Raw genomic sequence first — 12,382 nt, forward strand, 5'->3', positions numbered from 1 at the left:
CGATATCCATGAAAGAGGCATGGAACCTGCCAGGGAGAGTACGGAGGGTGCACGAAGAGTCTGGGGGGACGGGGGCTGTGGACAAGTCAGCTCTCTGGATGGACAAGGAACTAGGACTGAAGAGATGAACACAAGGCCGCCTGCTGAATGGAGGAAACGTCCCCCAGTGACAGACATGGGTCTGTGGGATGCTCTCCCCAGGGCAAGTAGCTCCCCGTCACTGTCACTGGGGGACTTGAACAGCTGACACTGAGGGAAAGGGGGAAGGACGATATCTCGGAGGAAGTTGAATCTCCTGGGTCGGCAGCTCAGGCCAGCTGTGCTCACAAACCCCAAGCACAGTGGCTCATGATGGCAACGGTGTGCACAGAGCACAGGCTGCCTGGGGGCACCTCTGGCTCACATGTCCTCTCATTTGAGGGCCCTGGGCAAGGGAGGGGCCCTCTCTGGACCTGTTTTCCTCATGACAGAGACAGAGAGCCAGGGTGTGACTGAGACATTTGTCTCTGAAAGCTGCTCAGTCGTGGCCCTTAGCCGTTCTCCCTCCCGGGGCCAAAATTGCAGGTCACACAGCCATGCCTGATGCGGGTGGTGTTTGGGAGACTGTCGGCTTATGGGAGGTGCTGCCAGGCACAGGGAGCCAGGCCAGGATGGAAATCCTCTCCAGGGAAGGGGGTGAGGAGCAGTTACGCCTCCACCCATGTGTGAACCCAGAGGCCTCAGAGGAGGGCAGTGCAGGGGACACTTGGCTCAGAAGACCCATGCTGGTCTTCTGTGGCTGCGGAGAGGGAGTGCTCAGGGGACCTGTGGCTCCTCCCATGCTGCCTGGCTTGAGGTCGGGTCCTTTCCTTGCTCCTGGAATGTTCCAGCCAGAAAGGGAAGGAAAAAGGTACATACAACGTAGAAAAAGTAGAGGTGGCTCCATGTGGGACCTCTCTCTGTGTCTCTCCTCTCTCTCTGTCTCTCTGTCTCTCTTCTCTCTCTCTCTGTCTCTCATCTCTCTCTCTCTCTGTCTCTCCTCTCTCCCTCTGTCTCTTCTCTCTCACTCCTCTCTGTCTCTATTATCTCTCCTCTCTCTGTCTCTCCTCTCTCTGTCTCTCTTCTCTCTGTCTCTCCTCTCTCTGTCTCTCTTCTCTCTGTCTCTCCTCTCTCTGTTTCTCCTCTCTTCTCTCTCCTCTCTCTCTGTCTCTCTCTCCATTTCTTTGTCTTCCTCTCTGTCTCCTCTCTGTTTCTTTGTCTTTCTGTCTCTCTGTCTTTGTCTCTCTCTCTCTCTCTTCTTCTCCCCTTCTCCCTCGCTTTCTTCCTCCCCTCCCCTCGTTTCCCTTCAAGCTATTTGCCAATAGCCTGAGGACAGTATGCGTATTTTTAAACAGCAACTGGGCATCCAAACTTTGTCCCTTGAGGGCGTCCTTTGCCAAGGAGCATCGGGAAGTGGCCCAGAGACCTGCTTCCCTCCAAGCAGCCACTCCTGGCTCTGGGACCTGAGTAGGTTTGCATCCTGTGGACCTCACTGTTCTGACTGTGGGTGTCGGTGGTCGTCTGACTGTGGGTGTTGGTGTTGTCTGTGCCCTCTCAGCTCACCATGTGGCTGTCCTAGGGCTTCCCGAGGTGATTCTCCAATAGCCCACGTGTGTCCGCCTCTTGTAAGGTCTACAGCAAGCTGGGCAGGAGCACCCTCTCACACGTGCGTCTTCTGAGCTCTGAAGCCGGGAGATGCGGAGGGGTTGTGCTTGTTTTTATGTGAGTTGATGAATTTGTACAGAGTCCACCAAGGTCAAGGCCTGTAAGGGGCTGGCATGAGGATAGAGATGGGGCTGGTCTAACGTGTCATGACAGGGAGGCTGGTGCAGGCTTGTGCCAGGACTCAGAAAAGGGCAGACAGCCTCCTGTCCTTCCCACGAGCATGGGAGGCAAGGGCCCATGAAATGTCGTCAGGCGGCCTCTGTAGCTCGTGGAACTGTGCGGACGGCCAGGGCTGCTGTGGCCATGCAGCTCATGCCATGCAACTCATGCCACTTCTGGGGCTCATGAGATTTAACTATGGCCATGACCTTTATAAGACGAGGATGCTACCATGTGTGTGGGCTTAGCCCTGGAAATAGGCTGTCACCATATGAATTTGGACAGGTCTTATCATCTTTCTAGGCCTGAGACTCCTCATCTATACAGTGGAGTCAATGCCACCACACCATGCACTTCAGTAAGGATTGGGTGCCAGGTATGGCAAAGCCCCAGTGCCACCAGGGGCGCAGCACCTGCCCCGTCAGTATTCGTATGATTGTTCAGAGCTGCAGGTGTAATGAGCCCTTGCTTTAAGAGAAGTCGTGAAGAAATTGGGATTGAAAGTCCTCTTTAGGAACACTTGGTATTGGCTGGTGCCATGGATCCTCTAATCCAAATGCCTTTATTCTTCAACAATCCATACTTTACTTCTGGAATGCTCCATGGCCTTCTAAATCAAATTACACTTACTCAAGCCTTATCTGACGACCCTTTCAAAACCATTATGCCCACTGAATCACAGATTTTAGAAACTGGACAGGACAGTTTGGAGCAGGTGCAGGTTGGAGCAGCTCAGGTGCAGATTGGAGCCGCTCAGGTGCAGGTTAGAGCAGTCCAAGTGCAGGTTAATCTTGTACTTCGTTAAATAAATGTCTATGGCTTCTGAGATGGCCTGAGAGTTTTGTGGATTGGATTGGGTTGCATTTGAATTTGTTTCCGCAGAACAAGTGGTCCTTGTCCTTCCGCAGCGGGAAGCGGCGTGAGTGATCTGGACAGACACGGCTTGTGGCCTTGAATCGGTGTTAAACATGCATGGCCAGAGGAGGGGGGCAGAGCCAGCCCAACCGGACTTGTGTCTCGGCCTGGGCCCAGTCTGTGAGCCAGGCCTGCAGTCCCAGTTTACACTGGGAGATGGCGCCCTTCCCCAACAGTTGAAATTTCCTGGCATCCGACCCAGCCCGGCTGCCTGGGATTACAGCATTAATCAGAAAAGCAGATCTGAGGGGCTCATTTAACTAGCGGGTCTCACACCCAGCACTCAGGCCAGGATCATCTTGGCTGCAGCTGAAGTCTCTACAGCCGAGGACTGCGCACACGGAGAGAAAAGCCCCAGGAAGGCGTTGTTCCTCTTAGGCGGGCGCCAGGGAGGCGCGCTCCTTCCGGCCCGGCGTGGGTCTTTCAAATCCCATCCAGGAAGGGAGATTAATTTTCGCCCAGGCAGAGAAGAGTGTAGTGAGTGATCTGGAGGATTCTTTCCTTCCCAAATGGCTGGGAAAGCTTAATGGAAGGCCCCGGAGGAAGCGGCTTTCATCTCCAATTAGAAGCCTTCTGCAAATGCAAAAGCCCTATTAACGTGTTTGACCCAGTCAGGCCTGCGCTTCGGGTGGGACTGACACGCGTGAGTCCTGCTGCGGTCGCCGCAGAGGGCCGAGAAGAGGGGCAGCGTGCGCCACTTGCCCTGCCTCTGGGCCTGGGCGCCAGGACTCGAGCGCCACCCCTGAGCCAGTGAGAACACCCCCCAACCCACACCCCTCCACCACAGACCCCAGTCCCCGCCCTACACACCCACCTTCCCAACACCACGCTCATGGGCGTGGCCCCTTCAGCTCCGGAGGTCCAGACCTGAGCCCCAGACCTTATGCAGCGCCTGCCGCGTGTGCACCCTCCCAGGGCCCTCCCTGGGCACCGCGGGCCACGGCGGACCACCCCAGCCCCCGCCCTGCTGTGCAGGTGCCAGGAGTGCCAGTTGGCTCCCTTCCTCCCAAGCAAGGCCTTAGGGCACCGCGGCTGCCCAGGGATCGCAGGGGCGCCTTTAACTCTGCACCGATGCCCCGACGCCCCCCTGGTGCTGGAGGCCCTCGCGAGTCTGGCTGCTTTTCGGAGCCGGCCCTGCCTGCTGGGTTTCAGGCGACGGCCCAGGCTGGCTGGGACCCTCGAATCACCGCGGAAAAGGGCCCCAGTAGGCACGACGGCGCCGTCTCTCTGCCGGCAACCTTTGCCCCGAAGCGGTCCCTCTGCGGGGATCCGAGAGGGATGCCCCGGCGTGAGGATGGGAGAAGCCCCGGGACTGGAGGGCCGCGGGCCGTGCCGCCAGCTGGAGTCCCCGCGCCGCCGCCGGATATTTTATGATCTGAGGGTGGTGGTGCGTCCGTCTCCTCATGTCACCCTGATCCTAACTCCCGGGCGGACTGGAGTTTGCAGACCTCGCTGCCAGCAGCCAGGGGGCGGCGGGGAGCCGAGCAAGAGGAAAAATCCACCCATTTCCTGGGCGGATTGCGTCGGCCCCGCCCGGCCGAGCCCCGCCTCCCGGCCGCGGCCCCCGCGCGCAGCCCGCGCAGCGCTCAGAGCCGGACGGCGCTTCCCGGTGGCGGCGGAGGAGCCCGGAGGGACGCAGCCGGGCAAGGCAGGGCTCGGGGCGGGCGGCGCGAGGCGCAGGGCGCGGCGGGCAGAGGCCGCCTGGCCACCTTCCCTGGCGCCCGGGGAAGGCGCGGCGATGGCCGGGGCGCGCGGGGCGGCGGCGGCGGCGGGCGGGCGGCGGCGGGCCGAGGGGGCGCGGGGACACAGCCGGGCGCCCCTGCCCGCCGCGGTGCCCGCCGCCTGAAGGCCGCCTGGGCGCGGGAGCCGGTGCCAGCTCGGAGCGGGCGCTGGAGGCAGCTCGAGGCGCGATGTCGGTGCCGCTGCTCAAGATCGGGGTCGTGCTGAGCACCATGGCCATGATCACCAACTGGATGTCCCAGACGCTGCCCTCGCTGGTGGGCCTCAACACCACCAAGCTCTCGGCGGCCGGCGGCGGGACGCTGGACCGCAGCACCGGCGTAAGTGCGCCCGCCGGCCGCCTTGGCGCGGCCCCTCCTCCTCCTCCTCCTCTTCCTCCTCCCCCCACCTCGGTCCGGAGCCCGGGTCTGGGCGGGCGCTGCGCGGGACCCGAGTCGCCCAGGGAAGCGGCGGGGAGCAGGGCGGGCAAGGGCAGGCGTCGCGGGCCGGCGCAGCGGTGGCGACCCTGCTTCCCACTCCCCCAGCGTGGGCCACTCCATCTCCGCCCGCGCGCCCCTGGGACGGCGTTTCCTTCGCCTGGGCCCCTCGCCGCGGGGCCGGGGGGGCTTGGTGGGTTCTTGGAGGCTTGGAGTCCTGGGTCACTAATCATGAGCCCCTCATTGAAAAGGTTAGGAAACTAAGGCTGGGGACTTGGGGACTTGTCCAAGGTCACACTCAGCGAGTGAGGGGTGGAGCCGCCGCTAGACCCTAGTCTGGGCTCGGTCCAGCAGGGACTCTGAGCCCGCCCTAGTTTGTAAAAGCCAGACTGGCCCGACCGGGCTGGGAGTGGGGCCCCGGCTGGTGGGCTCCGGGGCTCCTGCCCGCGCCTGCATTCCCAAAGTCCCAAGGCGCCCTTTCCTCCCCAGTCCATAGGAGGGTTTGTTCCTTCTCCTCCGAGGACGGTGCCGAGGGGCTTGGGTGGGGCCCCTGGTAATCTGCCCTTGGGCGCTCACCCCCTCGCCTTTGCCTTCGTCTTCTGCGCGCACCCCTCCCTCCTGGCCTCTGAAATTGAAATCGCGTCTCCCTCTCGAGCCTAGCGGAAGGGGAACCGTGGCCAGGGCTGCTTCTGGGCAGAGCTGACTTAGATGGCTGAGCGAGGCTGAGCTGAAACCGCCACCCGGAGGGCCGCGCGGGGAAGGGGCCGCCGCCGGAAAGGCGCGCCCCAGACCACTGCCCCTTTAGGCTGAAAGGAGAGGTGAAGGACGTGAGTCTCCCTCCCCCTCTCTTTTTGCTGCCAGAGGTTTAGTGCTCTGCGAAGAGGGCACCGTGGTGTGGCTCCCTCCTAAGACCCCTCTTGAGGCCGCCCCCCCTGCTCCTTCAGGAATCGGAGGGCGATTCCTCCATGATGACTTTGTTCCGGCCTGCCGGTCCCGATCTTCTGGGGTTGGGAATGAATGAGATTAAAGATATGACTACTATAGATTCTCCCCGCCCAACTTCTCCTCCCCATCTTCATGCTAAAAATAGCAGAGAGATGACCTGATGCCACCGGAGGGGAGCGTGCTTGGAGACAGCAGGGCCAGCAGCAGGATGGAGCGTGTAGGCTTAGGAGTGCCCGCCCCGGTACCTGGCGGGGCTGGGCAGCAAGGTTAGACCAGACATGGGCAGCTCCGGTTTCTTGGCGGTCTTTGAGCAAACCTCAGGACTGAGGTTGGGGGTGACCCCTGCACAGCATGTCACCAGCAATTTGGCGACATCCACCAAATGGCTCGTGGGTGGAGCCCACAATGAGTTGGAAATCTAGTGTTTTCTTGGGTCAGTCTCTGCCACGCTGCCGGCAGGGAGGTTGCCGCGGCTCGGGGTTCATCACAGCTCTGGGCGAATAGGCTGCTGGATCTGGGGCTGTTACAGTGGGTGCTTCGTCTGCAAGTGTCAGGGAACGACAAGGTGAGGCTTGGTGGTGCCAGCCACCTGTGCTTGACTTACGGGAAGAATATCCTGTTTCTGAAATACGTGCCGGCTGCAAGCCACCCAGCGTTTGCTTTCCTGCCTTGCTCCTCGTCCAGCCTGTGGCCTCCAGTTGCCCGTCCCATCCACCCAGCAGATCAATTTGGCCAGATGACAAACTCCAGACATCCCTTGAGTTGAACTTAAATTTTAAGAATGTAAAGGATCTTGCCTCTTGGACATCCTTCCAGCCCTGGGCCCCCTAACAGGAGACCTGTGCCTCTGTGTTCCCAGGGACCCTTTCTTCCCTTTGGGTCAAACATGTCTTGGGACCATTTCCTCGTGTCTTTTCCTTGGGGGTGGATGTGGACAGTTTCTCCTGGTTGTTGGATCTGATACACAATCTCATGGTCTCCCTTTCTCTCCTTCCCTCTCCCTCCCCGCCCCGCCCCTCTCCAGGTGCTGCCCACCAACCCTGAGGAGAGCTGGCAGGTGTACAGCTCTGCCCAGGACAGCGAGGGCAGGTGTATCTGCACAGTGGTCGCCCCACAGCAGACCATGTGTTCACGGGATGCCCGCACAAAACAGCTGAGGCAGCTACTGGAGAAGGTGAGTCTGCGCAGAGTGTGTGTGAGTTTGTGTGTGTGTGAGTTTGTGTGTGTGTGTGTACATGCCTGTGTGCTCACGCCAGCACCAAGTCTTGACTAGCTTGCAGGCCCCATTTCGACTCTTTTCCTGGCTTGTCTCCACTCAAAATATTTGTGAATGAGTGAAAGGGTGGATGGACGGATGGGTGGATGGGTGGGTGGATGGATGGATGGATGGGTGAATGGGTGGGTGGACGGACAGGTGGATTGAGACTTCCAAAGGTGGCCCAGGAAGAGAGGACTAGACCTGCCTCCCTGTCACTGCAGGCTCCACTGAGAAGTCACATGGGCATGGTGAGACGGGACACAAGGCTCGTCTCTGAGTGATGTCATAATCTGTGTGCACAGGGCTGGGGCTGTCACCCAGCAGCTACCTTGGAGAGCGCCCGTGGGTCCAGGCATGCATGACCATTTGGATTTTATGAGATGAGATCTTTTTTCTGCCCTTGAATGGTTGTACCTGGCCAGTGGCTGGACAGGTGCTCATCACCATGAATACCTTCCTGGGGCCAAAGCAGTCCATGTTGTCACCTTCGGAACCACGTGGGAACAGCAGGGTGTCGTTTGCATAACATATTTTGAATCCATTATTTCACTTAATCTTCACAAGAACCATGTGAAGTTGGTGGGATTTTTCACTCCAGTTCAAGAAGAGGAAATTTGGCTCCTAAGAGGTGGACTTATTTGTCCCAAGCCAAACAGCTGTCAGTAGGGAAGCGGGCACTCGGACCCACATGGCCGAGCTCGTCACCTGGTTCAGTCTCCTCCACTCCCCACTTTAGTCAGGGGGCCTTCTCCTGATGGGCACAGCCCACCAGCCTTTTGGCACATTCTGCCCAAGGACCCCGTATTCTGTGGTTAACCTAGGTTCTGGGGGCCCCCTAGGAGAGTTCAAGGGAACAAGGAGGAATGGTGGGCCCTTCTGTTCCACCCATTGATTCCCCAGAAGAAAGGGGCATTTGCATGTAGTGTCTGTGGGCAGGGAACTTTCCCACTCTGAGGGAGCGGGGTCACACCACACACATACACACACTCACACACACACTAACACATACACACTCACACATAGTGACACACACACACACTCACACACAGTCAGTCACACTCACACACACACACACACACTCACACATAGTCTCACACACACACACACTCACACACACAATAGTAAAGCCATGACTCTTTCTGCAGGCTGGCCTTGGACTCTCTGGAATGGGCGTCAGCTCAGAAGTATGGCAGGAGGCCTGTGAGGGGTGGGGGGCCTCTGTGACTCAGGGCTGGCTCCATGCTGGGGGGACAGATGGTGCTGTCACTGCCCACCTCGTTGGGGAAGGTGGGAGCAGCCTGGTGAGAGGACAGCATTGCCCTGATTCGGGTCAACATTCCCTGGTGCTGAACCACAAACCCTCAGGAAACTCTGGACAAAGCAAGTCCCCTTTCTTGGAGAGGGAGAGGGTGGGCTAGAGGTTTCGAGTGCCCACTCACCTCTGATGGGCCTTGAAAGCTCTGAGTCACTGCCTGTTCTGTGTCCCAGTCCCTGCCTGGAATGGCCACAGGACCCTTGTTTCTTGGGCAAGAAGGATGCATCACGGTACCCAGGGCAACTGGCCTAGCTGGTAAAGCACGCTCACCTTGAAGGGATAGAATTTTTTTTTCTTTAGCCACCTGAGTAAATCGTTTTAAAAAAATTAAAGTAAGATGCATTTAACAGATTCCACCAACATTTATTAACACCAAACTAGACCAAAGCCTAATTGAGCCTTTAATTATTCAGAAGCTTAGAGTGGGGAGGCGGCACTTGGAGGGGCCTCTGGGCTGTGGCGGCCGGCGAGAGTCAGGAGGGGAGAACAGAGCCCTGAGCCCAGGGAGGAGGCATTTGCGGGGACAGCAGAGAGTTGGGAAATGGATTCCAGAATGCTCCAAGAGCCCCTGGGACTGCAGGCCCTGGAATGTTCCTTCCTGCCTGTGTGTGCCACAGCATTACTGCTTAAAAATTTAAAGCCCCATTTGATACCATAGCGGGCACTCTATTTTCAGAGGGCATGAGCTATTTGCTGTGAAAGAGGGCCCTTGCTCCTTAATGCACTGTGCATTTTAGCAGGAGGCAGTGCTGCTCCGTCCTCAGCTCCCCCGCACACCCTGGCCTGTGTGCTATTTTCTTTCTTTCCTCTTTCTCTTTTCTTCTCTTGCCTTCTCTTCATGGGCAGAAGCAGGACAGGATGCTCCAGAAACTTCAGCCCAGTGGCGCCCTGTTGATGGGGCTGGGTCACAGTTGAGCATATTCCAGCCAGGTCGGTGCTTCTGTGGCCTGGCTTCACCTTTAACTCACCTGGTGAGGCTGCAAGGTACTGAGTCCCAGGCCCCCACCTCCAGAGTCTCTGATTTCTGTTGCCCTGGGGTCCCTGTGGGGAACCCAGGCATGTACAGCCCTGGAAGCCTCACTAGGTAGTTCCATGCAGCTAGGGTCGAGCACTGCAGGGACACAGATAGTGGCAAGCGTGTGACACGAGCTCCGTTCTCTTTGAAGAAGCACTTGGCTCTGGGTTTGAGAGTGTAGGCTTTGGAGCCAGTCCAGCTTGAACTGGCAGGCCTCCTGGCTGAGTGACAGTAAGCAAGTTGCTTAACTTCTCTGAGCCTTGGTCTCCCTATGTGTAAAATGGGACTCAAAATAGTATTTATTCATCTCCCGGGGTTTTGTAAAGATCAAATGAGATAAATAACACAGCAGACTCACTGCAGTGCCTGGAACATGGGAAAGGATGGGTAATTATTAGCTGTTAGTTATCTTGAGGCCAGGTGTGTCTTCGTGCATTGCTGGCCCCCCTCCCGCTTCTTAATGCCTGCTGCCACGTTGGGTAGGGTGTGGGATAGACTGTCATCCCGTAGTTCTGTGACCCTGAGCCTGCCAGTTGGCTCCTCAGAGACACATCCTGCAGGCAAGAAAATGAAGGTGCTCAGAGGAAGGGCTGTGCTCAGAGGAACGCCTTCCCGAGGGTTGGGAGATGGGTGTGTGATTGCAATCCTAGACTGATTGTGAGCTGGAGGCAGACCTGTGCCTGTGCCTTGTCCATGGCCAGAAAGGAAAGTGCCTTCAGGGTTAGAAGAACTATAGGAGAGTAATTGTTTGGTTTTAAGGCAGCTCAATAGCTTGGTATCTTCAAAATTTGTTTTTTAAATCTAAAGTCTAATCTTTGAAATCTTTTAAAAGCATTCTTCCTCTGGGGAGCAAAAAGCCTGTGGCACCGTGTGTGGTCTCCTGACTGAGGCCAGCATGAGCTCAGCATGAGCTCAGCAGCTTTTCCTCGGCACTTGTGGGCCTTGGCTCCTGGGGATTTTGCCAGGAGGGGAATGGAGAGAGGGGTCTGGACTGGCGCCGCCATTTGTATTGTTGCTTCCTCCGGCCATGTGGCTGCAGGGGCCACTCCTGTGCACTAGATTTACTGGACTTTGTGCAGGGGTTACAGATGTGGATGAGACCCAGTGTCACTCCCCCCATGAGCATCCTGTCCAGAAAGCTGTGGGGGGACAGCTGTGTGGCTCACTCCTAGGCAGATATTGTGCCAACAAAGTGACGTTGTTGTTTCCAAATAGTTTGCAGCTAGTTTTAACTCAGTTCATCAGAGAAGCCTCCCTGGAGGAGGTGGCATTTGGTCTGGGCCTTGAAGGACGAATATAGACAAACTTTACATCTTTTCTTGAAAAAGGTGCTGTAGTTATTCAAAGTGACAGAGGAAGACAAGCAAGGGAATCAGGCAGGTGGTATAAGAAGTATGCTTCCATTTCCCAGGGAAGAGAAGGGATGAGAGGGAGCTAAAGCCACCCCATCGTGTACTTTACAAACTTAAAATTTCAAGATGAGTTTGTGTGTGTTACTTTCTAATAAAAAGATATGAAATTCCTTGCATTTTGGGGTGCTGAGATTGGCAATAGTTGTTTTCCTTCTACTGAGGAGGCTTGGTTTGCTCTCTCATATTTTACTTTATTTGGCGGGGTGGAGGATGTGTAGTAAGAAGTAGAAACCACACTGTCCTCTTTTCACACTGACCAGGCAAAGCTAAGCCTCATCCCCAAATGGTTTTGTTCCTAGAAGGGAGAGTATTTTCAAATTCAGCAAAAAAGTCAGGAGTGAAGACATGCTGTCATGGAAGTAACTTCCTCCCTAGTAATTGGATTCGATTCTGAGAAAATGACCCAAACACCACTGCGGCAATCCTCAGCTTCCTCCCGCCTCCCCACAGCCCTGAACGCATTTGCACAGAAGCACACGCCAGTTTCCTGCAAATAAAATGCACTGGCAGGTGGTTGCACTGAAACTGTTTTTCTAAGCTCCCTGGAATCCTGTTGAATATTAAAGTTCCATCTTGAGGCTAGACTCAATTCAGATCTGCCTGTAAAGATGTAAAACAGCGATTCTTCATTTGCTGGGTGATTGATTCCTGACTCTATGCTCAGAATGTACATGTTTGCAGAGCAGTCATCTACCTATGATACTGTGGGGTGTGATGGATGGCGTAGCAGATAGGGAAAAAAGCTTGATGCAGAGTTAGGGAGAGCGGCTCCCTTGTTCCTTCACTCTGCACTTAAGTAATCAACCTTATCAGCAAGACATTCAATGAGATTTAGGAGGAAGGAGAATTTATCCCTTGGTGCGGGGCAGCCTAAGAGTGCCATTCCTCTCTGCTGGTGTTTATGCTTGCCTAACTAATGTTGACTAGGAACAATCCCCACCCACCACCACCAAAAAAAAAAAAAAAAAAAAAAATAGAGAAATCACCCAGCCTGTGCCTGGAGCTACAACCAATAACGGAACTTGAGTCTCCCGCACCCCTGATTTGCATCCCTGATGATAAGAACAGGTTGGCAGAGGAAATGTTTACCCAACCAATTTGCTGTGTTTGGGGAGTTATCGGTCCTCACAGTCCGCGATGCTGGTGATTACCTTGTAAATAATGCATGGGCCACTTCTGGTTCCCAGTGTGCTGGCTGTGTGGGAAAGGGCAATGTCGGTACGAGCAGGCAGAGAAGATTGCCTGGCAGCTACTGCGGCTGTTTCGCTGAACCTGTTGCCCTTTTGATAGGTGCAGAACATGTCTCAATCCATAGAGGTCTTGGACAGGCGGACCCAGAGAGACTTGCAGTACGTGGAGAAGATGGAGAACCAAATGAAAGGACTGGAGTCCAAGTTCAAACAGGTGGAGGAGAGTCATAAGCAACACCTGGCCAGGCAGTTTAAGGTATGCATGTTCCTTCCCCTCTCCCTCCCCTTATCCTCCTCCTCCTCCTCTTCTTCCTCCTTCCCCTCCCTCCTCTCC

General features: G+C 56.2%; 1 protein-coding gene across 1 annotated transcript in view; it reads left to right on the forward strand.

The window, feature by feature from the left end:
* The first annotated feature begins 4,344 nt into the window (after nt 1-4,344).
* OLFM1 (olfactomedin 1) overlaps nt 4,345-12,382 on the forward strand; it is a 34,899-nt gene continuing 26,861 nt past the window's right edge. The window contains exons 1-3 of the mRNA XM_024252503.3: nt 4,345-4,817; nt 6,883-7,032; nt 12,149-12,304. Of these exons, the coding sequence (XP_024108271.1) occupies nt 4,668-4,817; nt 6,883-7,032; nt 12,149-12,304 (456 nt within the window). The 5' untranslated portion in view covers nt 4,345-4,667. The remainder of the gene's footprint in view (nt 4,818-6,882; nt 7,033-12,148; nt 12,305-12,382) is intronic.

Source organism: Pongo abelii, chromosome 13, assembly GCF_028885655.2.
Source record: "Pongo abelii isolate AG06213 chromosome 13, NHGRI_mPonAbe1-v2.0_pri, whole genome shotgun sequence".
Classification (NCBI taxonomy): domain Eukaryota; kingdom Metazoa; phylum Chordata; class Mammalia; order Primates; family Hominidae; genus Pongo; species Pongo abelii.